General features: G+C 38.0%; 2 protein-coding genes across 2 annotated transcripts; both read left to right on the plus strand.

The window, feature by feature from the left end:
* Positions 1-3,832: 3,832 nt before the first annotated feature.
* LOC142633401 (acid phosphatase 1-like) lies at positions 3,833-5,743 on the plus strand. The gene is made up of 3 exons (XM_075807635.1): positions 3,833-4,196; positions 4,436-4,645; positions 5,388-5,743. The coding sequence occupies exons 1-3, from the start codon at positions 3,838-3,840 to the stop codon at positions 5,560-5,562; spliced, it is 744 nt and encodes a 247-aa protein (XP_075663750.1). The 5' UTR covers positions 3,833-3,837; the 3' UTR covers positions 5,563-5,743.
* Positions 5,744-21,948: 16,205 nt separating this feature from the next.
* On the plus strand, positions 21,949-25,207 carry LOC142636958 (pentatricopeptide repeat-containing protein At1g51965, mitochondrial-like). Its single transcript, XM_075811246.1, has 2 exons — positions 21,949-22,332; positions 23,238-25,207. Exons 1-2 carry the CDS (start codon positions 22,057-22,059, stop codon positions 24,441-24,443), a joined length of 1,482 nt encoding a protein of 493 aa, XP_075667361.1. The 5' UTR covers positions 21,949-22,056; the 3' UTR covers positions 24,444-25,207.
* Positions 25,208-27,622: the final 2,415 nt, after the last annotated feature.

Here is a 27,622-nt window from a genome sequence, read left to right on the forward strand (position 1 = left end):
TTACTTCTTTGCCCTCAATAACAATTCTTTTTGACCTGCCATTTATGATTTGTTATGAAAGTATTTTGAAAATGAATTAATGCCAAGTATTTTTAGATTTTAAATAAACTCAAACTTCATGTCAGATATCATTCAAATTATACTCCAATTATATGTCAATTATTTTTACATGCAAATTCATATATTTGAATTTGTAAAATATAAAAGACTAGATTCGAATTTCTTATACATTTAAATTCAAATTCAAAAGCTTGTTCCTTTCCTCATATTCTTCCTTGTGACCATCTGAGCCACTCTTGGACAATGGGAGCAATGACCCCCCACCCCTCCCCAATTTTTTTTTTAAATTATTAGTGTGTGTGTATATATATATATATATATATATATGACCCCCCCCCCCCCCCCAATTTTTTTTTTTAATTATTAGTGTGTGTGTGTGTCTATATTTATATATATATAAAGAGAGAGAGAGAGAGAGAGAGAGAGAGAGAGAGAGAGAGAGAGAGAGAGAGAGAGAGCCTACCATTCTGCCATTTATGATTTGTTGTGAAAGTATTTTGAAAATGTTGTGAACATATCATTTTTCCATTTTAAATGTCCTATCATTTATGCCAAGTATTTTTAGATTTTAAATATACTCTCATGTCAAATATCATTCCAATTATAATCCAATTATTTGCCAATTATATTTACATGCAAATTCATATATTTGAATTTCTAAAATATAAAAGACTAAATTCGAATTTCTTATACATTTAAATTCAAATTCAAAAGCTTGTTCCTTTCCTCATATTCTTCCTTGTGACCATCGGAGCCACTCTTGGACAATGCAAGCAATGACCCCCCCCCCCCTAATTTTTTTTTAATTATTAGTGTGTGTGTGTGTGTGTGTGTGTGTGTGTGTATTGTAAAGATGCAGTTTGGTGCCTAAGCCCAAAAGGAAAAAGATCTAGGTCCAAAGAGCCCAGTACAATGAATTTGTAGAGAGTGAGTTAGAAAACTAGGCTTTAATGAGTTAGATAGTAATTACAGTGAGCTCTGATGACAAGCAAACAAGAATAAACTGGTTTTGCCCAAAGAAAACCTTCCTCGGAACAATCCGAGTAAACTAGTTCTTGTATATATATATATTGAAATTGGTTACAAGTTCAGTTCTTGTTGCTACAGTGTTTTTTCCTTCAAATCCTTGATCCTCCTACCGTGGGGCTATTTTCCATATTATATACCCCTCTCTTCTTCGTCTCCACCGTCCACATGTAGGTCAAGTTGTTAGCTTTGGTTATTGTCCCATCAGCACATTCCTAAAATCTTTGGGAGTAGCTATAAGGCAGCTTACCACTGTTCATGTATCACCTTTACATTAATGCGGCCAGAGGGTTAGCTACAAAACATTCAATGCGGTGGTAGCAACTTTCACTTAGATATTTCTTTGCTTCCCTTTGTCTTCTGTTTCCCTGATATTTATCCTTATCAGTAGAACCTTTTGAAGTGTCGCCTTTAAGGACGAACCAATCCTTCTGACCTCTGCTTTGCTTAGCCAAGGAGATATTTCTCCTCGGACTACATTCCCAATCCTTCGCAGTCATAGTTTGCTTGTGGCGCTCTGTTTTTTACATCCTCCCTATCGTCTAGTTGTTCTCGGACCACTAATCGTCCTCGGATAAGGCCCATGGCCCAATACGTACTCTTGGGTCTTTTATCCCTATATATATATATATATATATATATATATATATATATATAGAGAGAGAGAGAGAGAGAGAGAGAGAGAGAGAGAGGTATTAATTTTATAAATTTTGTTCTATAAAATTATATTTTCTCCCTTAAAAATATCTTTATTCCTTTTAAGAGTAATGCTGTAGCCACAAACATTACTGGCTCGCATCTAGGTCTACTACTTATATAAATTTTTTTATGTAAAAATAAATATTAACCACATCAACAATTTATAAAAACGTTTGTTGTTCTAGTATATTCCTCTTTTCAAGGGCTATAAAAAAATTATATATCTAAATTCTAAAACAAAATATACAAGATCATAAAACTTAGCCCATAAACAAAAATTACCAATAGCAAAAATATGAAAAAAAAAAAAATGAAGCCCAATAAACTAATTTTATGCAAAACAAACAACCCCACCTTTAAAAAAAAAAAACTAAATGACACTTAGCAGCAGAGCAGGAAGTCGAAGCAATTGTAGGCAACCAATAGCAAAACCGCCCCTCTAATTCCAAGTCTTGTCCCAGCTTGTGACGTATGAGTGTTTTACTCGCGGGTACCCACATTCACACTAGTCACACTATGGCTTTTATTGTTGTGCTGTGATGTGACCCAGGGATTTTTTTTTCCCCTGAATAATACAATTTTTTGTAAGAAGAAGAACTACAAAAGAATTGATGAATAAATTGAATCCCACGTGCAATTAGATTAGAGGCAAAATATATACCAAAGCTAGTTTTATTTATGTCCGCTCGAGTACAAACATGATGCTTCACTTTGTTTTTTTTCCCACTACTTAAAAGATCTAAAACGATGGAGGAAAAGAACCCATGCCAGAAAAGATGGAGGAAAAGAACCCATGCTGTATTAGATACATGTCAACATGTGCTGTATTTCATTCACATTTTTTAACTAGACTTGGTAAGTAAAAGCAACCTTCCCACATGGGTAGGGAAAAAGGTAAATCATAATAATTGAAATGAGTGATATTATTATAAACATTAATTACGTATTTTACCATTACTTATATTGCATAAATTAATGTGTCAATTTTTAAACACAAAACAAAAAAAAGAAAGTTAAATTAAGAAATATATTATCTTGTTGATTTGGCAATTGGCACCAATCACATTAATCATTTTTTTAAAGGTTTATTTGTTGATAATTAGATAGTTTACCATGAGTTAGGGATGATTTGAATATTAGATGTTTCCGTTTGAAACATCAAGACGTGCCAATCAATTTAGTTACGAGAATTTTGATAATCACATTAATTGCTATGTCATTTTATAATTTGTGGTTAAAGAAAAAGTAATGCTAGGGAGATAGCATTTCTTACAATGAATTGGAATCATTTAGAGTTTTTATTTTAAGTACTAACTATCACATAGTTTTTTAAAACTTATTCATTAATTTGGAAATGAATAGATTGAATTTTGTCAATGCATCATTAGTTTGAATAGATATCAAAATCATGACAATCAATGTTGTCTAAATGTTGGTGGAGGTAAAATCTAATTCACCAATTCCAAAACGGGAATGGATAAAATTTTAGAAACTCTATGATGAAGTTATCCTAAAAATTCTAGAGAATCTTGATCATTTTCCAACATTTTTTTACATTAATTGTTGTAATTAAGGCAACATCACTTTCATTAGTTGAATTCACCATTAATACTACTTTTATTATGCATTAATCACAATAGACCATTTTATAATTTTCAAAAGTTCTATAAAAAAAATATTATGTTCTTAGATTTATTGAAGGGGAAAATGTTCAAATTGCTAACAATTTTACTATAAAACAGTTTACAAATTGACTTGATAATAAACAAAATTAGTTTTGCATTTTAAAATTGACTGTGAACACTACTAACACATCATTTTATAAAGTTAATAGAGTTGGGTTACCAAGTGTCTCACTGTATTGGTTAAGGTTGCATAGTTTACCATGGATTTCTATTTGAAATGATCTTTTTTGGACTAGTGGTGTTTCAGTAAATTACATCCCTAAGTGGTTCCTTTGCAAAGTTAGAACCTATATATAGAGGTACCATGCAATGCAGTGTATATCAACTTCCACAAAGTACTCTCTAGCTCTTTCCCTTACATATAACCATGAAGGTTTTATTGTTGTTCTTCTTCCTTGCCACCATTATAGCAACATGCCAAGGAGCCTCCCACCCAGTCGTCGGCCACCACAAACCCGGCTTTAACTGCCTCAGTTGGCGTCTAACCGTTGAAACTAACAACATCCGTGACTGGGCCGTGGTTCCACAAGCTTGCGTAAGCTACGTTGGACACTACATGCTCGGCTACCAATATCGTGAGGATGCTCAAGCTGTGGCTGATGCTGCTTACAACTATGCAAAGAGCACCCCACTCATCAAGGAATTCAGAAATACTTGGATCTTTGACCTTGGTGATACTGTATTGTCTAGCTTGCCTTATTATGCTCAACCTGACATTGCTTTTGGGTAAGTAATTAAATTTTTGTAACAAATATATACCCTGAGATAATCTAAAGAGTACTAATGCATGGTAACAATCACTGTGAAATTTAATGCTCATTATATATGTACTACTTGAGTTTGATTCATGTTTAATATATAGCAAAATTGTATTAAATATCTGCTTACTAATTGTGTTTGTTTCCACGTTTATAATAACATTGTTGTAACTATTTGCATTCACCACTGTTTTCAATATTTATTTCAGGAACGAAATATGACTCGACAAAATTAGCTATATGGGAAATGAAAGGCATAGCACCAGCAGTGCCTGGGATTCTTGACCTATACAAAAAATTGCAAAGTATTGGATATAAGATTGTCATTATTTCAGGAAGGTTTGAGAGCTTGAGAGCAGTAATAATAAAGAACTTGAACAATCTAGGTTTCCCTAATTGGGAGAAGCTCATACTAAAGTAAGTTTGAAGCATTTTAGATATATAAGAAACTGCACTATACGGTTCCTAAATGCGCTCACAATACCTTAAGTCTTACACCAATGTCTTATAGTATATATTATGCAGTTTTTTTTTTTTTTTTGGTAGAAAATTATGAAGTATTTATTGCTTTAGTTTTTGAGACACTTTGGAATGAATACAAATCTCATGTCTTATACTAAACTAAGTATTATTACACTCTTGCAATGTCAGTTTGTCAAACATCTTCCCCCACTTTTAAATTCTCTTTATAGTACTATAAAGAAGATCAAGAAATATGTTGAACTTAAGTTCTTGACAAAATGTCATTTTGATTATAATTAAATGTATGAAAATATGTGGGCTTCTTTTTATCTATAGACGTAATCATTGTAGCATTTTAATTATTCGTTAGATTTAGTGGGCTATAGCTGCTCCAGTCCTACCACAACATCAATGTACAAGAAACCGATGTTTCACTAGTAGTTTATATATGCTTCCTTTGTGGGAGTCAAACCAAGGCCTAGCGTCCACAAAACTACTTGAGAATTGAGAGTAAGCCTATGACCAAATGAACCACTGCCACCCTTGGTGGTTGTATCTCTATCCTTTTGAAACTCTCTTTCTTCTTGTATCTGTTTCTTGATAGTTGGTAAAGGATCTTGTAAGCATATGAAAAAAGAAAAAGAAAAAGAACTATCTTTACAGTTTTTGGCCACTAACAATTATTTTTGGTTGACAGGCAAACCTCTGATGAGGGTACCACATCGCTAGTTTTCAAAGAAAAGAAAAGAAACGAGCTTATAGCTCAGGGTTACAGAATCATTGGGAACGTGGGAGATCAATGGAGTGATCTATTGGGAGAACATGCTGGCTATCGGACATTTAAGGTGCCTAATCCAATGTACTATGATTAGTTGAACAATTCAACTTTTGAAGGTCTGAGAGCTGATGGGATATGATTGAAAATAATGTGGTAGAGAAGCTTCAGCGTTGTGTACTACCCACCTGTGTCCTACCAAGTTCGGTTTTATGAGTTGTGTTGTGTTATTGTGAGTCAGTTTTTTTTTTCTTCTGTTTTCTGTGTCCATATTGAGTCTGAAATAAATTGTTTATGGTTAAGAGTTTATGCTGTGAGGAGTTAGTCCGAAGTCCTCTAACTCCCAAGTAATATGTAGTTTTAATTTTATATTTAATAATTGAAATTATCTACCGGTCGTTGTGTATCCTTATTTTATTTTAAATTAAGTTTATTTTTTTTGCTCGTTTTATCCCAATAAGAAACGACATAAATTTTTATAATTTTTTTCTAAAATTATTGAGAAAAATATATTACTTAAAAGTAAGGTTGATCATAGGTTTATGTCCAATATTTGCATTGGACAAAGATTACCTCCATACCAGTTGAAGGAATTTATTTCAAATCTCATTCAATCCACTGTGACAATTTATAAAATTATTTATATGTATTATTAAGATAAATCACATAACTCATTAAAACATCCATGTGACTAAAAGTACAGGTATATCATCTTTTAATTCATTAAAACATTTATAAATGTTTTCTCCTAAATATACCTTATTAAATCATAGTATTATCTAGCATCGGTAGAGAACCTAATGAAACTGAACTAGAGAAACTATTATCTTTAGCCCAAATGGTGCTTTGATATTATAATCAATTTGCTTTGCGGCTGACATAAAAAGAGTTTAAAAGTTTTGAGTGTTAGGATGTCAAGAACTTTATAACTCAATAGTATTACTTGGTTTTATTTGTAAGAAGAATGGAAATTTGAATTTTATTTTCATTTAATTTAACATTGAAATTATTGATAAATAAATAAATAATCATCGTAAGAAAGAATATCTTTCTCAATCTCATCAAAGGAGGTGACTCAAAATCAAACACCTAAGCCAATGGATTATTCATAGAAGAGTCAGGTATTTGAACATATAAAACGTTAACCAAGTTTATAAATCAAATCCATCTTCTTCTTTTTTTTAATGTTTAAATACCAATTGAATTATAAACTATAAAATAAGTCTTAATTTTCTGTCGGCAAATATGTAACAACTAACAAATATGTATATGGACAAACAAAATGACAAATTGTTCTATCCAGAAATTGGGACGATGACATCTCGTTTGCCACATATTCGTCGCATCTTATGTATATTCGTCTCCTATCATTATCAACAGGGAAAAAACAAAAACTCTCAGTAACTTTTTTGTTGCGCTCTTAAAAGTGAAAAGCTTTATGTTGGTATTTTTAATATATATATTTATATTCAGACAGTTATGATGCCTCAGTCTCAGAAATCTAAACAATATATACATCTTAGCCTAAGGAGAGAGAGAGAGAGAGAGAGAGAGAGAGAGAGAGAGAGAGGTGTAAGAAGATTATGAGAACTTGTTAAAAAAATATAACGCTAAAGAAGTATAAAAAATTACTTGAAAGCATGGAATAGAACAAAGAACTATAGATACAACAAGTTGACTAATGTTATTAGATTGAACAAACTTTTTACATAAGTCATAAGAAAAGGATTTTTGAAAGAGGCTAAGTTCTGCCTTCACAATGATACAAAATGGCTATTTATAGGCCACAGAACTCAAAACAAACTCAAATACAATTTACAATCAGCTTTGCATGAGATGGTAGGGGTCTGACTTTTGATTGATAGGTGTTGAAGGAAGTAGGGGCCTGAGCTTCTTCAAAGCTGCTGCTAGGGGTCAGCATCTCTTCCTTGGAACCATTCTTCATCTTCGTCGACGTCAACATCTCAGTTATGGTTATCATAATAGGGGTTATTGTAGCCAAGTAAATGATTAATCATTTCTCTTAAGAGGTCACCTTCATATGACCACTGTTGTCTGTAAGCTTCTGGAGTGCTTGGTCCTGTTTCAGAAAAGGCTTCCAAATTAAGAGATTTTGTCCTACTAAGAGCATTTTGACAACATGCCCATGTGTAAATGGAGGGAGTCATCAGGGTTAGTGAGATATGAATTTCTGGTGGGTGAAAGATTCCTACTTCTTGGATGGTCATCATCATGGGATTCTTCTTCTCTGCATTTAGTACAATCATAAATATCCCACCATATGTGACTAGATGGTGATTTGCCCTCATAGCAGGGTTTTCCATCTTCATGAAATGCTTTAATCTTAAGGCCATCTTCACAAACACATGACACGGGTTGAAGCATAGCAATTTGAGTTGGAAAAAACTGTCACATCTTTCTTTTTTGTTGGGGCCACCAAAAATATTGTCATCTTTCTTTTCTGTTGGGGCCACCAAAAATATTGTCTATATATATATATATATATATAAAAGTTAGGTTTAAGTTACAACTATTGTAATTCTAAATAATTTTATACTACTTAAGAACTTGTTATAGAATTCATATTTTGAAAATCCCACTATTGAATTATATGTTCTATATGTTATTAATATTTAAGTCAATTGAATGTTATTTACCATTCGATTTATAAACTCATCTTTTATGTATTATTTTAAACTACAAAAACTTAAATTTAAACTATTAATTTATTTATAACTCTATAGGGACTTTTTTGTTGTGCTCTTAAAAGTTAAAAGCTTTAAATGGTACACACACACACACACACACACACACACACACACTACAAGAAAAGAGACTACTAGTGAGGGTAAAATGCCCTCGCAAAATGGCAAATATCGTCACAAAAGGTTATTAGTAAGGGTATACGACCCTTGAACGCCGTTGTATTTGCTCTTGTTGCTAAAATGAAGTTTGCGACCAAACCTTTGCTAATAAATAATTTACGAGGGCAATCATGGTAGTTACTGAAAAAATTCACCATCACAAATATATTACCAAACAATGAGAAAAGTCAACGACTTATTTTTAGCGAGGGGAAGCAGTCATCGTTAACAACTATTTGTGAGAACCTTTATACCCTTGCAATTAATTATTTACACATTTCAAATTGGCGACATATTTTTTTAGAGACAAATAATGGCATTGCTATAATTTATTTGTGAGGGCATTTATGCCCTCACAATTAGTTAGGAGCAAAAGTGACAACATTAAGCTATCACTTAAAATGTTTTTGCAAGGGTTAAGTGGCATCGCTATTCTATAGATTGCGAGGGATGTTGTCGTCGCTATGAAGTTATTTATGGCCAAATTTTTATGTCATTCGTGATGATATTTTATATAAGTTTTGCAATGTTTTATTATTTATTTGTTTTTAATTTATTTTATATCATTTTTGTTTAATTATCTTGTTACAATAGTACAATAATTATTAAATATTGATCCATCAAAAGATAAAATCCCATATATGTTCATAATTTAAATTATAGAATATGCAAAATAGTAAAGAAATCCTAAAATTACAAAATCATGTATCATTTATTTAAAAAGAATTAAGAAATTTATTTATTGACTGTGTTAGTTAAAGGTTATTAGCTTACAAATTGATTTTGTCAAATTTTAAACACAAAACAGAAAGTACTTTAGAAATTTATTTTTTATTTTTATATTATTGATATGATACCTATTAAATGTATTATCACGTCTATTTATAAAATTAGTGGAAATTTTTAATATTTTTTTGTTAGTGAAATTGATATAACATCCATATTTTTCTACGTTCGCGACGAAACTAAAAAGAACAAATAATAGGCTGGTCTTTCATGTTCTTTTTTTTTTGGATAAAAAAGTAGAGTTACGACCTAATAATAGGAAGAAGCTAAAAGGTAAGTAGTTGAGAGAGAGAGAGAGAGAGAGAGAGAGAGAGAGAGAGAGAGAGAGAGAGGCATAAGCAGGGCCATTGGACCCCTCCACAGGTCCAAGTAAAGGAAAAAAAAAGTATAAAAGTTACTGAAAATAATAGTATCAAAGTGTGAAGTTGTCAAGATTTGACCACTTTTCTTCGTTCAAAATCGTGGACATGTTCTGAAAAAAAAAAAAAAAAAATGTGGCATGCCCAAGTTTCAAGAGGGCACTTGCAGGAGGCGAAATTTAATTAAGTCAATTACAATATATCATGTTAAAATTTAGTGACATTCCAAATTAAATCAAATGATATCATGAGTTATTTAAATTGCTATCATATTGGTAAATTAAAATTTTCCACATGTCATTTGGGCCTATGTCTCCTAATTAAATTGAAATAATATAATAGTTTATAATTATCTCTATTAAAATAAATAAATAAAACAAAAATAATTATCTACAAGTAACAAGTCCTAGTGGGACCTTTTGACTTTAGGACAATTAGAATCAACTATGAGATCTGATAGGGTACTGATTTTGCCTATCTCCAAGTCGTCCATAAAGGTCGTCCGTAACCCGGCTGGAATTGTAAACACCCTCTGGAACCTACCTGCAACTACCTCGTCCAAGCAAGAAGAGCTCTGGACGAGATAAGCACCACCAGAGAATAGGCGCTCGTCCAGAGCACGGACAACCTTGTCTTGAAGGAGTTTGTCTGTCAGACGAGACAGCCCCTGCACAAGTGCCAAAGTATACTCAACTAAGGAATTCTAGGATGAGAGTATCATACTTAGGAAAATCTTCGAATATAATGTGATAATTTCTTATCCCACGCATAACTGTCAGGTATCCGTTGTGAAATAGAAGCAATAACTCCTAAACGGTTATGGGAGTTACATTTGACCCTTGCGCCTCCTTGAATCCAAGGGAGGTTCCAATTTCGATAACCGTCTATGAAGACACTATATAAAGACTGATTCAGACAAGGCAAAGGTATGTGGATTTTACTCCAAAAAAGTTGGAACTCCAAAAATATAGAGAGAAAAACTGACTTTGCTATCGGAGGGTTTTTGGCCGGCAGCCCCGGTCACATTTGATTCGCTTTTCTTTTTTCTTCAGGCCGCAGAGAGAGCAAGTGGTCCTTTCAAGTCCGAAGCATCCAGCCTACTGATCTTCTTTGCATCATCAGTTGGCGCCGTCTGTGGGGAAGAACAGTGTTCTTTTCGTTTGGTTATTTTTCTGTTTTCAACGATTAGCCTTTCCTAGAAAAAAGGCTGAATGGTTCGAACAAGATCAAGGGCTACAAGCCCAGGCCACCAGGAGAGTAGGGATGCTTCTAGCAAGCCCCTTCGCGATCGCAGGTCAGCGCCTGTTGTGCAACCACCCTCCATTCAACATATACAATCCATGGCCGCCGCTATAGCGGAACTGACACGTCAAAACCAGGAGTTGAATAGGGAGATCAACCTCAGGAGGCAGCGCCAAGATGGGCACGTGGATAGACGGGCACCGAGTCAGGAAGGTGGAGGAGAAAACGTCGAGTCTGAAGATCAAACAAGGGGTACCACTTCAAGAAGGGTGCCACACTTGGAAAAAGAGATGGACCAGATGAGAAAAGCCATGGATGAAATGAGGGAAAACATGAGGCAAGCGAACCCAATGGATGATATGGTTCACCAAACGGACTCCCCCTTCACGGTTTCCATCAGCAGTCACCCCTACCTCCAAAATTCAAAATGCCTTCTCTAGACTCGTATGATGGAAATTGCGACCCTTGCGATCATATTGCAACTTTCAAGACAACCATGCACCTACAAGGAGTCCCGGACGAGATTATGTGCAGAGCTTTTCCCACCACACTTAAGGGACCGACGCGAGTGTGGTTCTGTAAGATACCCCCAAACTCGGTGGGATCCTTTGAAGAGTTGAGTAAGTTGTTTGTCAACAATTTCATTGGAGGACAGCGTCACAAGCGTTCCTCCTCCAGCCTACTGACCATAGAGCAAGGGGAAAATGAGAGTTTGCGATCCTTTATCACCCGGTTTAATAGGGAGGCCTTGACGGTGGACGAGATGGATGACAAGTTATTACTGGCCGCTTTCCACAATGGGGTCAATTCCGACTTGTTCATTCATAAGCTCTACGAGCAGGAACCACAGACCATGGCCGATCTTGTCCATTCGGCCCAGAATTTTATGAACGCTGAGGACGCTATCATAGCCAAGAAAAGAAAAAGGGCAGAACGTTCGGAAGCGGGTCACCATCGTTATTCGGATCAAGGACCTCGTCCAAAGAAAGCTTAGGTAGACGAGAGGAAAGATAAGGATGGTAAGAAGGCCAGTTCCTCCGCGAGGAATCAGCAATACACGCCCCTGACTATGCCACTAGAGCAGGTTCTTATGCAGATCAAGGACGATCCGTCCTTGAAGTGGCCGGAAAAAATGAAGGGAGACCCCAACAAGCGTAATAGGAGCAAGTACTGTCGCTTTTACAGGGACCATGGGCATGATACGGACGAGTGCTTTGATTTGAAGCAGCAGATAGAAAATCTCATTAGACAAGGAAAATTGAGGAACTTCCTTGGACGAGACCAGAGAGATGAGAAAATGAAGGCCAAGGTGGAAGAATCATCACGCCCCCCACTAGGAGAGATAAGGGTAATTACAGGAGGAAACTCGACGGCGCAGTCGTCCTAGTCAAGGAAGACATACCTGAAGGTGGTGCAGAACATCCAACTGTCTGGACGACCTCCTAGGACGAGGGAAGTAGACCAACAGACTGTTACGTTCACGGACGAGGTGGCAGGACGACTTCACCACCCACACGATGACGCGATAGTCATCACCCTACTCATCTTTAACTACATGACCAGGAGGGTATTGATAGACAATGGCAGCTCTGCAGACATTCTCTACTACCCCGCATTCCAACAAATGAGGCTAGGACGAGATCGCCCGACTCGCTGAATTCGCCGTTGGTAGGATTCGGAGGAATGAATGTGCAACCTGTGGGCACCATCACGTTACCAGTGGTCGTTGGAACGTATCCGCAGCAGATAACCAAGGAGGTAAGTTTCCTCGTTGTTGATTGTGCATCGTCATATAATGCAATTATTGGAAGGCCAACTTTGAATAGCTGGAAAGCGGTAACCTCTACCTACCACCTGTCCATCAAATTTCCAACCGAGCACGAGTAGGCCAAGTACAAGGAGATCGACTGCCGCCGCAGAATGCTACTTTAGCTATGTTGGCCATGGACGAGCACATGCGTGTGCAATGAGTATAGACGGGAGAAGGATCATGGCGAGCCCAACCGAAGCATTAGAAGACGTCCCTTTGGACGATAACCACTGAAGTCTACCGACCATTGGGGCGAGCATGGAAGAGGGGCAAAGCACGCTTTGATTCGGTTTCTGAAGAAAAGCCTCGATGTCTTTGCATGGAGTCATGAGGACATGCCTGGCATTGATTCGAGCGTCATTACCCATAGCCTGAACGTGTGTCCCTATTCGAAACCAGTGCGTCAGAAGAAAAGAGTTTTTGCTCCCGAGCGAGACAATGCCATTAAGGAAGAGGTGCAGAAGTTGGTTGCCGCGAAGTTCATCCGAGAAGTTCATTACCCAGATTGGTTGGTGAACGTGGTCATGGTCAAGAAAGCTAATGGCAAGTGGCGAATGTGCGTGGACTTCACTGATCTAAACAAAGCTTGCCCCAAGGATAGCTACCCATTGCTACGCATTGACCAGTTAGTGGACTCAACAGCAGGTCACAGGATACTTAGCTTCATGGACGCTTTCTCAGGTTATAACTAGATACAGATGGATGAAGCGGATTAGGAAAAGACCTCATTCATCACGAGCCAAGGGTTGTATTTCTACAAGGTAATGCCCTTCGGTTTGAAGAACGCGGGGGCGGCCTACCAAAGGCTGGTTAACCATATGTTCCGTCCTCAAATTGGGCAAAATGTGGACGTTTATGTGGACGACATGCTGGTGAAGAGCCAGGACGAGGATAAGCATCTGGACGACCTTCAAGAGACTTTTGATACGTTGCGACGGTACAACATGAAATTAAATCCGAGCAAGTGTGCTTTCGGGGTTTCATCGGGGAAATTCTTGGGGTTTATGGTGTCGCACAGGGGAATTGAGGCGAATCCGGATAAAATCCACGCAATACTGAACATGGAGCCACCGAAAAATATCAAGGAAGTCTAGTCTCTTACTGGATGAGTCGCCGCCCTCAACAGGTTTGTATCGAAAGCTACTGACAAATGTTTACCATTCTTTAAAGTCCTTAGGAAGGCTTTTGAATGGACGGACGAGTGCCAAAAGGCCTTCCAAGACTTGAAGACGTATCTCATGACGGCACCACTGTTGAGTTCGTCTATACTTGGGGAAGAGTTGTACTTGTACTTGGCAGTGTCCCCACACGCCGTAAGCTCAGCGTTAGTTAGAGAAAAGGGGAGAATCCAGAAATCGGTCTATTACACAAGTCACGCGATGAAAGGGGCAGAAGGACGATACCCGATGATGGAGAAACTAGCCTTCGCATTAATCACGGCTACCAGGAAGCTGAGACATTATTTTCAGGCACACGTCATCAACGTCCTAACAGACCATCCCATAAAAAAGGCGATGAGCAAATTGGAAGCTGCTGGACGGCTAGTACAGTGGGCCGCTGAGCTCAGCGAATTTGATGTTAGATACCTCCTAAGGAGTACGATAAAGGCGCAGGCGTTGGTAGATTTCATCGCAGAATTCACCCCTAGCCAGGACGACCTGAACAAGGACGAAGGAAATGAAATGTGGGTGGTTAATGTAGACGGATCATCCACACTGTATGCAGGAGGGATTGGAATTGTACTGAAGTCCCCTGAGGGTGACAGGCTGGAGTATGCGGCCCGTCTACAATATCAAACTACCAACAACGAGGCTGAGTACGAGGCTCTACTCAAGGGATTGGAATTAGCCAAGTCCTTAGGGGCAGAGTCGTTAACAATCAGAGGAGACTCTCAACTGGTCATTAACCAAGTGAATGGGATGTGTGATGTTAAGGAAGATCGAATGAAGAAATACCTCAACAAAGTGAAACGCCTTGCACGAAAATTTTCAGCCATAAGTTTTATTCAACTTCCCAAGGAGGAGAATGCGGAAGCAGACGCCTTGGCGAAAGCCGCTTCGGCAGGGGTTATAGACGAGTTCGACAACATCCAATATATGCCGAGCATAGACATCCCTGACATATAGCAGATAGGAGGAGGAGAGAATTGGATGAATCCGATAATGATTTACCTCAAAGATGAAAGGCGTCCAGAAGACAAGGATGAAGCGAGAAAGTTAAGGGTCAGGTCGGCCAAGTATGTCCTCATAAATGAAGTGTTGTACAAGCGAAGTTTTTCCTAACCTTCCTTAAGATGCTTGGCTCCTGACGAGTCAAACTATGTTCTAAGGGAAGTTCACGAAGGATCGTGTGGAAATCATTCAGGAGCAAGGTCGCTAGTCCATAAAATCGTCCGTGCCGGCTACTATTGGCCTACAATGCAGGCAGATGCTAAAGCTTATGTCAAGGTATGCGACCAATGTCAGCGCTATAGCAATGTGCCTAGACAGCCGTCAGAGTACCAGACCCCAATGATGGCCCCATGACCCTTCGCATAGTGGGGACTGGATATCCTAGGCCCTTTCCCCATGGGAATCCGACAGATGAAGTTTTTGGTGGGAGGAATAGATTACTTTACCAAGTAGGTAGAAGCTGAGCCTCTTGCAGCAATCACTCAGCAGAATGTGAAAAATTTTGTATGGAAGAATATCCTATGTAGGTTCGGAGTACCCAGGGTATTAGTATCTGACAACGGACGTCAATTTGACAACGCACCCTTCAGGGACTTTTGCAATCATTTTGGGATCAAGAATCACTATTCTTCACCCTCCCATCCACAGGCAAATGGACAGCAGAAGTAGCAAATCTATCCCTGCTGAAAATCATCAAGACTCGGCTCAAGGGGGCAAAAGGGATATGGCCAGACGAGCTACCAGGTGTTCTTTGGGCCTATAGGACGACTGCACGAACTTCGACAGGAGAGACCCCTTTTAAACTAGCCTATAGGAGTGAAGCTGTCATACCAGCGGAGGTCCATATGGCAAGTCACTGAGTGAGGGAGTACCAGGAGAAAGACAACGGGGAACAACTTCGCCTTGACCTCGATCTTATTGATGAGGTAAGAATGGATGCGGGGCAAAGGATGGCAAGGTACAAAAATCTCATGGCCAGACAGCATGATGCCATGGTAAAACCCAGACGGTTCGGTGTGGGGGACCTTGTCCTCAAAAGGGTCTCCTTGGCGACCAGGAACCTAGCTCATGGAAAACTAGGACCCAATTAGGAAGGACCCTACAGGGTAATCAACTGCAAGAGGCAGGGGTCCTACTACCTGGAAGCCCTGGACGGGCGGAAGTTAGAGCATTCCTGGAACGTGGAACATTTGAGAAGGTACTATCAGTGATGAGCAGGGACGAGGGAAGTCAGTGGCAAAATTACAGCTATGATTTGCATGTTTGCTTATATTTACTTTTGCTTTTACTACTATTATGGTGTGTTATGAATAAAAGTGCACTAGTTCTTAGACACTTTTGCACTACTTACAGACCAGCTTATGAAAGACAAGGCTATGTACTTAAGTATCTTAATAAGGCACTAGCTTATAAGCATGTGCCGCGTTTGTGAACAATGTTCATGTAATAATATGGTTTGAATTTCTTATGTATTTGAATTCCACTTTCCATAATAATACTCACGAACGAGGCAAAAGCCTAAGACAAGTAAAATCTTCGGATGAAGGCAAACTTGTCCAAGATTTCCTTTAAATGAGGATAAAGCAAAGAGAAAAATGCTAAGGCATGCTCGTCCAAGCTTTCCTTTAAAAAAAAAAAAGGATAAGGCAAAGAGAAAAATGCTAAGGCATGCTCGTCCAAGATTTTCTTTAAATGAATAAAAAAAGCCAGGGCCCACTTGTCTAAGAAAGAAAGTAGGCATTAACGCATGGTATTCCAACGACGAGCATATAGTCAAGACGCATGGCATCCCAACGACGAGCATATGGTCAAGACGTTGTGAACTCGCGAAAATACGAGTAATAATCGCCTAAAGGGCAGGCAAAATGATCATCATCGTCCTAAGCGAGTCGTCCATAAGGGAATCGTGTAAACGATCACCCAACACTTGGGAACATTGCTTAAAAGGCAATTGAATAAAAAATAAAAATGCGTAAACTCGTCCATGGAACAACAATAATGATAATAGAAAATAAACATTCATTAGACATTAAAGGGTGGACGACCACCGTCCAAAAACCCTTAAGAAATAAGCCTTGGAAGGCAATTGTTTATAAACTCATCAAAAGTACTCCAGACGAGATAAGTGTACTCTTATACATTTAAAAAAAAAAAAAAAAAGAAGAGAAGAAAACACTTGAACAAAGAGTGATAAAATCTTCAAATAACAAAGGCATCAGGCATCAAGGTCGTCTTGAGCAGGCTTGGTCGAGGCATCGTCTTCAACATTGACATCTTCAGAGCTGGTCTGAAGAAAAGAACTAGCAGCACCTCCTAGTTGAAGGACGATAGGGCTGAAATCAACTTTTGGAAACTTTTCTTTCGCCTCTATGCGAATGTCTTCAAATCCAGCCACATAGTTGGAGTCCAGAAGGTCAGTTAATTGCTTTGAAGCCTTGAATTCCTCCACAGCTTCGTCCTTAGCCCTCACAAGGGAGTTGCTTAGCTCGTCGATCTTCCTCTGAAAGTGGTCAAGACGAGAGTCTTTTTCCACTACGTCAGCCTTTAGCTCCTCAACGAGGTTCAGCAAACCCTTGGCCTCGTCCTTAGCCTCAGCAGCCGTCTCAGCCCAACCCTTGCAATCGTCTTTGACCTCCTGGATCCTCCTCTCCAATAGCAGCCTCGTCCTGTCCAGCTCAGTAGCCTGCTTGGACGCAGCTATAAACTTGGACATGGCCTGCACAAGCAAATAAGAATTTTCGTATTAAGCAAAGTAAACAAGCATAAAAAAAAACAAAAAAAAAACTAGTGACGAGAACAAATTCATATTAATTACCTTGAAAAGATCGTGGACACCTGAGTGTTCAAAATCTTTCAGGGACATGTTATAGCATGCAGCCACGTCCTCGTCAGACACTGCTTGTTGAAACCTCTCCCAGGCCAAGCCCTCACTCTCAAGAAGGTTAGGCACAACGTTAATGGGAGGCTTGGACGAGGTAGGAACACTGGTTTTGGACGGAGGAGGGTGAATAGGCTCAGACGACTCCACGTCGAGGATCTGGACGGACGGCGATTGAGGAGGAGGAACAGGGACATCGGGAGAGACGACCCCAGGCTTGGATGACTTCCTATGCTTGGCTCTCTGACTGGGGAGGTTTTCAAGATTGATGGCCTTTGACAGGCTTCTCTTGTCGCCAGCAGCAAGACGAGCCCTAGTCTCGGTGTCTTGCTTACCACGCTCGTCCGCGACTCCCTTGCCTTTGTTTTCCTTCATGGTAGCCATCCCTAAAATAAACAATAATAATAATCAATATAGGTGAATAAGTCAACAAATGTGTCTAAGACGACGTAAAAAAAAAAAAAAAAAAAAAAAGAAGAAGGGAAATGCAAGAAGAGAACTCACGTCGACGAACTGTAATCTCGTGGGCTAAGGCTTCTGGAGAGGGCTCTGGGCCAAGTCCCCAAGTCACAAGACGCTGGAGGGTGACCAAAGAATGGAAGTCCCTCTCTGGGTGAAGACGAGCCTTCTGAACGCGTCCCAGATAGAACTTGTTCAATGATGGCCTTTTAACACCTGCAATAAAGAGGAGTTTAACATAGAAAGATATGTAATAAAGTTAATGTTATGGTAGTGGTAAGCATACCTTCAGGACGAAGGTTTCCTATGTCTCCTGTATAGGGGGGAAACGAATCCCTGCTCAACTCAATAGGGCGTCCTGCCCAAAAACCGGAGACAAAGAAGAACTCCGTCTTCCAACTCCTATCTGAAGTAACCAAAGATTTTATAATCCTACAATCTTTTCTCCTGGCCGTAAACTGATAGAAGCCATGAGATTGACTAATTTCAGAGGGTTTATAGCAAAAAAGGAATTCGTCCATGGTAAGAGGACAATCCCCTTCAAAAACCTCTCTCCACAAAACTTGCATAGAAATGACTAGTCTCCATGCATTAGGATTTAGCTGACACAAACCTAAACCTAACCTAGTAAGCAACTCCCTAGCAAAAGCGTTGAGAGGCAGCCTAAGAGCCCCTAGAAGATAGGCTTCATAAACCCCAATGCCAAAGTGAGGCTGGCAACACCACTCATCATGGACGGCCAATCTAGGATTTAGCTCGTCTGGAATTTGGTACCAGCTTCTAAGGGACGCTAATTTTCTCTCGTCTGCCTTGGCCAGAACCCCTACAGCACAGCTGTAAACAGTCTTAACCTCGTCCTTCTGAGTGGACGAGGGCGCACTAGATGGACCAGCCCTAGATCCAGATGTCACTCTCGTCCTAAATTCCTCCTGGAAAACTTCTAAGGGAACCCCAGGAACCGCAGAAACATACTCGTCTGTGGTATTACCACCGCTACTACTGCTATCGCTACTAGAACCACTATAGCTAGTTGTGTTGCGATATTCGTCTATCTCCCTATCAACACTATTGCTAGAAGAAGAAAAAACCTCGGACATTGTGGAAATGTAAGGGAAGCCTAAAGACGAGCGTAGAGAAAATACCTGGCTCTAGACGAAGGAAACTAGGAACGCTGGAATACTCCTAGACGAGGCGATGGACGAGAGATGTCAAACGAGGAAATTTGAAAAATGGAGAGGGTATGGGAGGAAATCCACTATTTATAGGTGTTGAAAAGTGAAACCCGAAACGAAATATTCAATCAGAGAAAACCACGTGGCAACTTCCTCAAAAACTCAAATCGACATAACGATTATCCAAATAAGTGATGACACGTGGCACAATTTGGGGGCCGTTGGAGCCCTACCCTCTACCTTGAGACACGTGGGATGATATGTTGAAGCGTGTCCAAAAACCAAAGAGCTTTGGATGACCTTTAAACAGGGGGTAACTGATAGGGTACTGATTTTGCCTATCTCCAAGTCGTCCATAAAGGTCGTCCGTAACCCGGCTGGAATTGTAAACACCCTCTGGAACCTACCTGCAACTACCTCGTCTAAGCAAGAAGAGCTCTGGACGAGATAAGCACCACCAAAGAATAGGCGCTCGTCCAGAGCGCGGACAACCTCGTCTTGAAGGAGTTTGTCTGTTAGACGAGACAGCCCCTACGCAAGTGCCAAAGTATACTCAACTAAGGAATTCCAGGACGAGAGTATCATACTTAGGAAAATCTCCGAATATAATGTGATAATTCCTTATCCCACGCATAACTGTCTGGTATCCGTTGTGAAATAGAAGCAATAACTCCTAAACGGTTATGGGAGTTACATTTGACCCTTGCGCCTCCTTGAATCCAGGGGAGGTTCCAATTTCGACAACCGTCTATGAAGGCACTATATAAAGATTGATTCAGACAAGGCAAAGGTATGTGGATTTTATTCCAAAAAAGTTGGAACTCCAAAAATATAGAGAGAAAAACTGACTTTGCCATCGGAGGGTTTTTGGCCGGCAGCCCCGGTCACCTTTGATTCGCTTTTCTTTTTTCTTTAGGCCATAGAGAGAGCAAGTGGTCCTTTCAAGTCCGAAGCATCCAGCCTACTGATCTTCTTTGCATCATCAAGATCAATTCAAAATTATCTCATCTTTTGAAGCTGCCATAAATAGAGTGCACTACTCTCATTCTCCAACCATTTTTCTAGAAGGAAAAGCATTCAAGAAAATTTGCCTCAACAACATTGAAGTAGATTAAAAAATAAAAAATTCATTCAAATCCTCCTTCAAAGATTTGAAGTTTTATTGGAATTAAGCTCCAAAAGCCTCAAAAAGCCTACATATCAAGCCTCGAAGAACTTCCACCCAAAAGCCTTTGAATTTGAAGAATCTTTGAAGAATTTGAAGAACAACAAATCTCTTACAAGCTCATAGCTAGAGATTTGATGTTAGTATTGTTCAATTCATCTTCCACCTAAGTAAAGAAGATTTTTTTTTTGATATAAGACTATGAGAAGATAGAATCAGATGATCTTCCTTTTGTAAAAGAATCAAAATAGAGAATTGTATTCACTAATTCTATAAATACAAATTTATATTTGTGAAGCACTTTCAATTATTTGATTTTCAAACTTGAGAATTTTGTGTTTACAACAACCTCATGAGAATCACATCAAATATTGCTTGAGGGAATAAAAAAGATTGCTTTATGGATTCCCTCATTTATTTTTGCTGCATGTTGATGATAGTGCTACCAAGTGAACCTTATACCTAGTGGTGATACATATGGTTTTAGTGTGAAATTACCCTACCATAGATGGGGCTGCAATCCTTTCATAAAGAACAACTTTATATTATTGGCATTATTATACGGTAATATATAAGATATCTCTAAGCATTTCATAAACACTAAATAGATATATTTAAGGCTCAACTAAGCAAGGCCATCCGTTAGGATTCCCCTATACCTAAGATCCCTCTTCTATGAAAAAGCCCTAGTCCATAGCTTTGAAGGCCAAACGTGGTCATCTATGGCTTATTTGAATTTAGGGGGAGGGAGGGGGAGTAGAGCCCCCTCCCTCCCCCTCAATCCAAACAAGCTTTAAGACTCTAGTGATTAGCAAATACAAGTTAATCTTGTCATTTCCAGCGTGAACAAATTTTTTCTCCAAAATACTGTATATGATGACTCAAAAGATTATCTTTGTCTACTCAATGGCAGCTTGATGTATTTAGGAGCTCAAGGCGAAAACTGAATTGAGGACACACACACACACACACACACTTAAATGTGATTTTTTTTTAAAATTAAATATTACTTAAATTCAATGCGCACACAAACTTAAATATGATTTAAAAAAAAAATTAAATATTACTTAAATTCTATTATCTTGTCTTAAATGTAAAAGTACTAATTAAGATGAACCACGTAGAAATATTTTTTATAAAAAAAGTCTATAGACAAAAAATTTGACGAAACTTCACACTTACTAATGTGATAAATTGATGGTAGGAAATAAAAAAAGTAATATTAATGGTGAATTTAGATAAAAACTAGTAAAAGTTTACCAGCTCAACTGTTGTGAAAAATGTTGTGAATTATTTTACGTATTGCTCTTTTTTTAGAAGTGCTACATTCACAATATTTTCACAACAAATCATTGATATTAAGTTGTTATTGATTCTAATTTGAAGTCATTATTGAAAATTTTTTATTTGTCCACTAATTAATAATAGCCAGTAACAATTTATCACTAAGATTTTATTGTAAAAATATTGTAAAAAAATATTGTAAACATAATACGTCTCACTATTTTTTTTTCTTGTTTTTCATTAAAATTAAAAAATACTATTTTATTTATTGCCTAATAATATTTGGGCTTTCCCCAAATTTCCAACACGACTCCCTCACCTACACGCGCCTCTTCCTCATACTCTCCAACTCCCCCTCCGTCCCCAACCGCGCCCACCTCGTCCGTTCGATCCTCTCCGAGATGGACCGCTCCAACACGCGCGGCACGATCTCCACCGTCAACATCCTCATTGGGTTCTTCGGGAACTCCGAGGACCTCGACCTTTGCATCTCCTTAATCGGTAAGTGGAAGCTGTCCATGAGCCCTTACACTTACAAGTGCTTGCTTCAGGCGTATTTAAGGTCCTACGATTCCGACAAGGCGTTTGGTGTCTACAACGAAATGCGTCGGCGAGGTCATACGTTGGACATTTTCGCTTACAACATGTTGTTGGATGCTTTAGCCAAAGACCAAAAGGTATTGATGGGACTGACGAGGTGAAACATAGACGAACCTAACCCGTTATCGTCATCATCAGAGGAAGAGTTAAGGCCATTGAATGCTGCCAATAAAGCCTCAACCATTACAAGACCAGCTGGACGAACTAACGGGAAGGCATTAACTCCCATTACTCCCCTGAAGACGTTATCAGAAGAGGCATTAATGCCCCAACGGATACAATCCCCAAGGGTATATAAAACCCTTTCAACACCAAAACAAGGTACACACAAAAAAAGAACTACATCACAATTTTAACTATTTTTATTCCTGATATCTCAACAACTGTCCTTTTTTCCGTACTGACTTTATCATCGGAGGTGTTGTGGCAGGCACCACACCGGTTACCACTTGATTAAATCCCTGCTCCCGCAGGTTCGTCAGAGTGCCTCCAGGAGCCATCTGGACGAATCCCAGCAAATCAACGAGATACAACTTCATCAGGTATAACAAGTAACATTCTCATATTCTCATTGTTTTATGCAACTCTTGTGTACTTTTAACTTACTCTTTAGTATTTGCTCGACTCGCTGCAAGAAAGTATTAGTTGCTGGAGAAGAATGCATGAACAAAGTACCAGTGATGGTTAGAATATTGGATTTCTATTAGATTGAAGATTATGGAGTAGTAACAGTACTAAGGCACTTGTAAAGTCTTATAAAGGTAGCTTCACTAGTATAACGCTTCACATGGGCTGTAGAAGTAACTATCATATAAATACAAGATTTTTAAATAAATGAAATGAAAAGATTATAAGCAAATTTCAACAAAATATGAATTAATCAAGGATTACTGTTTGTATTTGAAGTGACCTCTTCATTGACTTTGTGCAATGTGTTTTAGTTTCATGGATCCTGATTATCTGATCTGCAGAATTGTGACAGGTTGAACAGGCGTACAAGGTTTTTGAAGACATGAAACGGAAGCACTGTGAACCGGATGAGTTCACTTACACAATTATGATCAGAATGAATGGAAAGATTGGTAAAGCTGACGAGGCGCTGGCACTCTTTCAGGAGATGCTAGCTAAGGGCTTCTCACCAAATTTAATTGCTTATAATACTATGATCCAGGCACTTGCAAAGGGTCGGATGGTTGACAAGGCCATATTTCTCTTTTCTAAAATGGTAGAGAATGATTGTCGGCCCAATGAGTTTACATATAGTGTCATTTTGAATGTTCTGGCTGCAGAAGGGCAGCTTGGTAGACTAGACGAGGTTGTGGAAATATCAAAGAAATACATGAATAAGTTGATCTATGCATATCTTGTAAGGGCGCTGAGCAAATTGGGCCATGCAAGTGAAGCTCACAGGCTATTTTGCAACATGTGGAACTTTCATGATAAGGGGGATAGGGATGCTTGCCGGTCCATGTTAGAGAGTTTATGTAATGCAGGTAAGACAACAGAGGCTATGGACCTTCTAGGTAAGATTCATGAAAAGGGAATAACTACTGATACGATCATGTATAATACTGTTTTCTCAGCTCTTGGCAAGTTGAAGCAAATTTCTCATCTTCATGATCTTTTTGAAAAGATGAAACAAGATGGTCCTTCACCAGACATATTTACGTATAACATTCTGATCTCTAGCTTTGGTAGGGCTGGGAAAGTTGACGAGGCTATTAAAATTTTTGAAGAACTTGAGAACAGCAATTGTAAAGCTGACATTGTCTCGTATAATTCATTGATCAATTGCCTTGGGAAGAATGGTGATCTTGATGAAGCTCACATGAGGTTCAAGGAAATGCAAGAGAAAGGATTCACTCCTGATGTTGTCACATACAGCACGCTTATTGAGTGCTTTGGCAAGACAGATAAAGTTGAGATGGCTTGCAGGTTGTTTGATGAGATGCTTGCTGAAGGATGCTATCCTAACATTGTAACATACAATATCTTACTTGACTGTCTTGAGAGGTGTGGGAGAACTGCTGAAGCAGATGATCTATATGCAAAACTTAAGCAGCAGGGGTTAACACCAGATTCAATTACATATACAGTACTTGAACGGTTGCAAAGTGGCTCACATAGGAAAGTCAGATTTCGCAGGCAAAGTCCAATTACTGGTTGGGTTGTTAGCCCTTTGAGGTAATGGAGGATGAGTTTGGTAAGTTTTGGTAAAGCTTCAGCTAGGCACAGCGAAGCTTCAGCTAAGCTGCTGTGCAGGAAGCATCTGTGGTTCACAGCAGATGTTGGGATGCAGCTAGGGGTTGCTTTACAAAGGTGCTGTGTTGATAGCAGGCCCTTAGTTTTATAAATTATTTTAATGATCAAAATTTTACCTATGATTTTTTCAAAACTTCCGGGACATAATTTTCTAAAAATTTCTCCAATCATTTGATGAAATCTATATTGGTTATTTCAAATATTCACAGTACTTTTAAAACAACATTTACCAAAAACTCAGTAAAGGATTTTTACTATATATAGCTGCATCTGCAAAACATTTACCAAAAAAGCTATGGCCTCCATTTGCACAGCAATTCCTTGTAGGAGCAGCTTTTGCAAACTAGAGCACTATCAAACTTTCCTGGAGCGAGCTAAAGTTTTGTAGTATTGGTTTGCTGCTAAGTAGGTGACCATGTTTTTGGAGACCTGGGCATACGTTAATGACATCACACATTCACACCAATGAAGATGGGGGATACCCAAGAAAGTACTTACATATTTTTTGTCACTTCTTTCGAGGGTAAGAAGTGAGCATTTGACTTAGTGGTCGTGCCTTTGAGAATTTTAACCCAGCATGTACAGATTTCATGAGTGATGCACCCTTGTTATACACAGTAATGTTGTATTCTTGTATCTTCAAAACATCAGACTAGTTTTTGCTTTAATTCAAGTTAATGGTTCTAGTTTTTTGTTTTGTTTTGTATGTTTGTTTTCCCCTTACTATTTGGAAGCAGCAGCAGTATTTATGGTTGCTATTGTGTAGATGTTAAATTAGCCAAGTTGCTTTGAATGACAGTGGCAGTCTTAGTTATGCAAATTTTGATGTTGCTGTAACGTGATGTGGTTAAGGTTGCTGATTGGAATGTGCATTATTGGTTCACAATTGAGGTGGTTATTGCTTGATACAATTGTGCAGCTGAAGGTACTTTTGTTTTTGCCTTATCTGTTTCTCTCCAAATAGTTCATGTGAAATGTATTCGTTACTGTTGTTTATGGACTAACAATCTACTCTAGTAGGAGAAATTGTTACTGCATGGCAGATTCTGAAAGCCTGCTCGGGATAACATTTCTAGAAATGAAAAACAAGGTTCCAAAACTTACCTTATTGAATATAGTGTGTTATTAAGCATTGATCTCTAACCTAGTGCAACTAGATAAACAATTATCTTTTGCCCAATTGGTGTTTGGACCTAATAGTCAATTTGCTTTGCATCTAAATTTTATCGTTTTCCTTACAAATATAAAAAGGACATTTATTTCTAATCCTATATTGTATGTATGCTTGATATGGAAGGAGAAGAAAGGACATGTGATCCGAATATACTCTCTCTTTTCTTCTCTATTTCCTCATTTATCTCCTTCCATCTAAACGTATCCATCTGCCCCTTGCTACTCAAAAGACAAAAACAAAGCCTAAGCACAATTTCTTTAATTTTATTTTTTTTTTCTGGTTTTAAGTGGGCCGAAAATGGCCTTACATGGTAAATTTTAAAAGACAAATACAAGGCCCATCATTCTTCACCAATAGACTCATCATAAAAAAGTCGTGTCTGGGCAATGTTGAAAAAGAATTTAGCTTTTGGTCTTTTTGTCTCAGTTTTTATTTTGCAAATAATCTAATGGCGAAAACACTATTTTGTTTTCTCCATTTTGGAATTACAATCAATTTGGTTCCTACATTTTGATAACAATCAATTTGGTTCCTACCGTTAATTTACTGATGAAAAATGTCTATGTGACAAACAGATTATATAGTTGGCACATCAAAGCTTATATAGCCAATAAAATATTAATAAAAAATTTTAAAATTAACATTTAAAAATACCACATAAGCATTTGAATAATAAAAAATTTCACTTCAGAAAAAAAGCCAAAAGCAAAAAAAAAAGCTTAAAAACACAAATTAAATAATAAAAAATTACCAGTCATCAAAGGGCCAAAAAAAGAACCTTAAGATTAGAATGAATTAACTTAATCGTTAATCTTCAAACAAGAAGAACACGAAATATAAAAAATCAAATAGGAAGAACAAATTTGTAATCTTGAACCCTTTCATCAAAATTTTCTATCTCAATACAGAATGTCTTTACAAATTATTCCAAAAATAAAATCAACAACATAAGTTAAACCAAAATTTTCTCTTTCACACAAATATGATTCAACTAAATACATATTCAAATTTGTACAGCCTATGCATATTCAAACGTGTATTGCCAAAACCCAGAGAGAGAATAGAAGAAAAAAAGCCAACATTTACGATAACCCGCATCTTACTCCCCTAATTCCTTAAACATTCACCTTAGAATTCTTAGCAAATTTAGAAAATCGCAATAGGTGAAAGGGAAACGATAACCCAAATCTGGGCAGAGGAGATAGAGCTTGGAGTCACTTGTCCATGGCAGATCGACGATCTCAACCATGACAGATGATGTTGGCTATGACGTGGATGGCAGCGACATAACTGTTTGGATCTCGGGTATCTGGGCATTGTTGGCCGGGTTGAGAACTGTGGCTTGATGGGTTTACTTGTAACTCAGTTGACTTGTGGTGGAGTGGTTGTCGGTGGTGCTAGGATTTGGGATTTTTGTAGGATTTGAATTCTTAGAGATTTTACATTTACCCACAAAGCTTCACGAACTAAGTTTGAGAAAATAGATGCTGGGTTAATTTTAACTCTATGTTTTTTTTTTTTAATGTGTTTGATGAATTTTTCATAAAGGTTTTGGTATTTTTTTTTTATGATGACGTGAAATTTTTGATCATTCAAAAGCTTCTATGGCATTTTTAAATGTTAATTTTAAATTTTTTATTAATATTTTATTGGCCGCATAAGCTTTAATGTGCCAACTATACAATCTGTTTGCCATGTAGACATTTTCTGTAGTAAGTTAATGTTAAGGATCAAATTAACTACAGATTAAAAATAATAAGGACCAAATTGATTGCTATCAAAATGTAGGGACTAAATTGATTTTAACCTCAAAATGTAAGGACCAAAATAGTATTTTCGCCTAATCTAATTTCAAAATTTTTTGAAATAAATTAAATTTTAACTTTTTAAACACATTTATGGTCAGTTAAGGATTCATTTCTTTTGCTGAA

Source organism: Castanea sativa, chromosome 5 (assembly GCF_040712315.1).
Source record: "Castanea sativa cultivar Marrone di Chiusa Pesio chromosome 5, ASM4071231v1".
NCBI classification, from domain to species: Eukaryota; Viridiplantae; Streptophyta; class Magnoliopsida; order Fagales; family Fagaceae; genus Castanea; species Castanea sativa.

What these genes read in the sequence shown, in the direction of transcription:
- LOC142633401 (XM_075807635.1), top strand. Translation starts at nt 3,838, where the DNA reads ATGAAGGTTTTATTGTTGTTCTTCTTCCTTGCCACCATTATAGCAACA. An exon ending in CAACCTGACATTGCTTTTGG is followed by an intron (nt 4,197 to 4,435) that starts GTAAGTAATTAA and finishes AATATTTATTTC; the next exon opens with AGGAACGAAATATGACTCGA. An exon ending in TGGGAGAAGCTCATACTAAA is followed by an intron (nt 4,646 to 5,387) that starts GTAAGTTTGAAG and finishes TTTGGTTGACAG; the next exon opens with GCAAACCTCTGATGAGGGTA.
- LOC142636958 (XM_075811246.1), top strand. Translation starts at nt 22,057, where the DNA reads ATGGACCGCTCCAACACGCGCGGCACGATCTCCACCGTCAACATCCTC. An exon ending in CTTTAGCCAAAGACCAAAAG is followed by an intron (nt 22,333 to 23,237) that starts GTATTGATGGGA and finishes GAATTGTGACAG; the next exon opens with GTTGAACAGGCGTACAAGGT.